General features: G+C 41.2%; 1 protein-coding gene across 1 annotated transcript in view; it reads right to left on the bottom strand.

The window, feature by feature from the left end:
- Positions 1-233: 233 nt before the first annotated feature.
- The window catches only part of LOC106819912 (protein phosphatase 2C and cyclic nucleotide-binding/kinase domain-containing protein-like), a gene marked incomplete at both ends in the record, with an annotated part of 5305 nt that continues 1549 nt past the window's right edge, over positions 234-3989 (bottom strand). The window contains 5 exons of the mRNA XM_014824485.1: positions 234-286; positions 603-828; positions 1105-1284; positions 3214-3318; positions 3789-3890. Of these exons, the coding sequence (XP_014679971.1) occupies positions 234-286; positions 603-828; positions 1105-1284; positions 3214-3318; positions 3789-3890 (666 nt within the window). The remainder of the gene's footprint in view (positions 287-602; positions 829-1104; positions 1285-3213; positions 3319-3788; positions 3891-3989) is intronic.

Below are 3989 nucleotides of genomic sequence, written 5' to 3'. Positions count from 1 at the left end.
ACCCTAACCCTAATCCTAACACTATCCTAACACTAGTGCTGCCACGTTGCGGTCACCTCCACGATAGCAACACCCTTGTTCCGTCAGAGCAAATCAAAGCAGCCAATCAGAGGAACCCTTCGCGCATTTGTGGTACGGAAAAAATAGACGCGCCCGGGGGATAGCAACACCCTTGTTCCGTCAGAGCAAATCAAAGCAGCCAATCAGAGGAACCCTTCGCGCATTTGTGGTACGGAAAAAATAGACGCGCGCGGGTACGCGAAGTCACGTTGCTGCGGAGTTGTGCCTGCAGCGCGCGCAGACGAAGCGACAGATGTTAGTACTCACAGAGAGGCGAACGTTGTAATACACATAACGTATGGCTGTATCTACACACACATACACATTACACACATGGAGGCACGCAGACAGGTACATGCCTGTATGCACACTTGTGACGCACGCACGCGCACGCAAACGCACACGCACACGCACACACACACACGCATACACACATCCACACACACGCACACAGTCTCTCTCTCACACACACGCACACATACACACGTGCACAAACACACACACACACACCCACAACTCTTAAATAGCATGACGCAGCCCACCTGTTGGGATATCCACCTTGAGCTCGTCAGCAAGGAAGGTGTCTAGCTGCTTCTTCCTCATCTCCAGCTCCTGCTGAACATTGCTCTCAGTCTGATCGAGCAGCGCCACCTGCAGGGACACTTCGTTCTGCATCTGTGCTGCCACCTGCTGGCAGTGTTCGGACAGGTGCTGCGTGAGTGCCCCTTCCAGACGTTGTTTGTCGCGTGCGAATTCTTTCACAGATGCCTGGCGGAGGGAAAAACACGTAGATAAGAGTAGTCGTACAGCAATAACAGTAAAACTGCTCAAAAGCCAAGTTGAATGCCATCACACAAACATGATTACAAACAGTAGGGATATGAACTGAGGGAATTTGAAAAGAAAAAATGTGGGAGTGCAAAACACATTTACAATCCAATCTCGTCAATTATATAGACACTGAATATAAATATAGATATAGATGTAAAAATATATATTAAAAAATAAAAAATAAATATAGACTTCAATGAGCATTCACGTTACCTCGCTGCATTCATTGAGCTTGTTGGTTTGAGCATTGAGATCCTTCTTCAGTGCATCTACGCTGGAAGTCAACGATGCATTCATGTCTGTCCATCGCTGAGTGCTATCATGCTCCAGAGCGCTCACACATTCCTGGCCTTCCGAGCTCTTTGTCTCAGCAATCTGCTCTGCACTCTTCATCTGACGATGTTGACCAAAGTGAAATTTATGAAAATTAAAATACCACACTATGATTGGTGTATGCAAAAAATGCACTTCAAATGACAGATTAAAAATCGTATTTTCAGTTCCATCGCCATATCGCATTCCATACGCATACATTCACATTATATTTCCAATCCATACTCACAACAGATTCATTAAATTCCAACACCTAAACGTACCCATTCGATTTTTCGCCACATCCCTTGGCTGCGTCTATCAGTGCTGATCAATAATATTTCAGAGAACTGCACTTCCGCGCATATCACTGCCGAGAATAGTCGGCAGCGTCACCGTGAAGAAATTCGTGTTTGCTCGACTGCTTCTGCCAACTCCTCACCACCTTAACGCCTACAATAAATAATGCTTATAAATTCACACACAAATAAAATCGGCTTCAATACCTACAATAGATCTATATACCGACATAAATGAATATTATCCCATTAAATGTTTAGAATGCAAATTTGAATAGCAAAGAATAAACACGTGCGATTGAACGCATATCCTGTTTGTACGTCTGTTCTGTTCATTAAGGAACTGTCCACGTGCCCGCATGAAATTAGCGATTTTCGTTCTCGTTCTAATCACGCCCTTACACTAGAGCCACCCTTGTGACACACCATTCGCCAAATACTAGTCGTGTCAGCTTTACAGCGTATACGCTGTGTCTGCACACAGCGTCACTCATTGTGAAAAAACTATAAAAACGCTGATCTCTGTTTCGATTCTGACATAGTCCGATGTATATAAGATATTTCTCTGTACCAACTCGATTAATTTAATTTACACTCGTTTTAATGTAACATTGTTAAAAAAGCCACAGTGATGTTATTAAGTGCCTTACTTATAGTATGTCTCTTATTCGCTAAATTTCTAATTTTACACATAACTTGATTTTTAAGCAGTTTTTTTCGAGTTTGCTCAGCTAAATCATGTAAATAAAGAAAAATCCTGATGCTATTTGTGTCCATATTGTGCTTAAACATGTGCAAAAATATGATCCTCCACTCCTTCTGGTAGTTAGAAAATACCAAAATACCATTACATAAAAATTCAAAATTGTGTATAACATAATAGGTCTGAAATTTTCATGAAATTTTTGGGCTGAGCAAGAGATATATCTTCCTCTATAATAACAACACTGATTTAATTCGATTCATTCGCCAATAAATGTTTAATCTCACTAAGCATATACCCTTGCGCAACGTGGACAGTATCACTAATGGTTTTCATCAAAAGCTGTAAAAAAATATAAAAATGTAATATTACCATTAATTATTAAATTCATAACACATCAATATCCATTAATGGTTTAATCAAACTGTAAAAATAAAATAAATAAGCGCAATATTTGTATAGTTAATCATAACAACTACAATTATCAACTGCGCACGTGATAAGAATATTAACATATCTTGCTTTCCTCAGCACATTTAAAATCGGATCATAACGGTTTTGTAATGTGCTACCACTTCAGTATACACTTCTGTACCTAACAAGGATGGAATCTGGATATCGTTAACAATATAAGTAAATGAATAGCGCCTTAACAGAAGCAATCGGCTGCAAAGCATGCATTTGCCTGGTCATTCTTCCCACCTTTTGCTCCATGCATCACTGATTGTCCTCTAATATTAGCGTTGCTATTACGCCACGACAATGACTCCAACTCAGCATTGACCTTTGAGCAAAGTCTGTACCACCTTTCTGTGTGTCCGTGCCCTGACGATGGACCATAAGCATACACAAACATTATTTAGTCAGCATATACCTAGCATATCAAAATAACTAATCACGTGTGATCGAAGACAGAAATAATTGAGATGAGGTTAGAACTAATGTTGCTAGAATTACATAGAAACCATGATGCAATCGTAAACACCGAACGTCTTTATCTCCACGTACCGGAGAGGTCGGCATATTGTGGAGCTGTGTCAATTGTTGTTCAATTGTTGCCACATATGTTGCGCACTGCTCATGACAACGCTGCTGAACGCTCTTGCTCGCATCCTCGTGCAAATATAAGCATAATGTTCACTCAACATATGCAGTAATGCTGAGGCGGTGTGGGTTCACTTACTTACTACTAAAATCAGTGATCACTTCACGGGTTGATGAATCATCTACAACCAGCACTGTCATTAAGCATTAAGAAACAACAAATCTATCATCATTCCACAGCTTCATTAAATGAAGTGGTATGATACCANGAGAGAGAGAGAGACAGAGCGAGAAAGAAAGAGAGAGCGCATGCGAGAAAGAGACAGAACCGTCTACAACATCTTCAATCTTCAATCTTCAATTTTCAATCACAACTCGATATAGAGAAACTGATAATCGATTAATCGATTCTGATTCTGATTCTGTAAATTATAATATGATAATATCTATAGACGCGGCATCTGTCTATCTGTGTCAATAGACGGCAGCACCGGGCGATGACGCATGTGCTGTGGAGCACCGACTGGAACGCCACCTACCTCGAGTGTCTGCAGCATGGGCACGCCCTCTATGAGCGACTCGTACATTTTCCGTTTCTTGAAGGCAGATTTCATCAGTATCCTCCTAAAGACGGAACGCTCCTGCAACGATGGTGTGACAGGTATGTAAGTAAACATAGAGATAGAGAGAGAGGGACATAGAGCGGAAAGATTGAGAAAGAGAGAGAGAGAGAGAGAGAG

The sequence above is a fragment of the Priapulus caudatus genome, unplaced genomic scaffold (genome assembly GCF_000485595.1).
Source record: "Priapulus caudatus unplaced genomic scaffold, Priapulus_caudatus-5.0.1 Scaffold5065, whole genome shotgun sequence".
Taxonomy (NCBI): Eukaryota; Metazoa; Priapulida; class Priapulimorpha; order Priapulimorphida; family Priapulidae; genus Priapulus; species Priapulus caudatus.
Note: the sequence above shows the minus strand (reverse complement) of the source record. Positions and strands in the feature narration are given on the sequence as shown.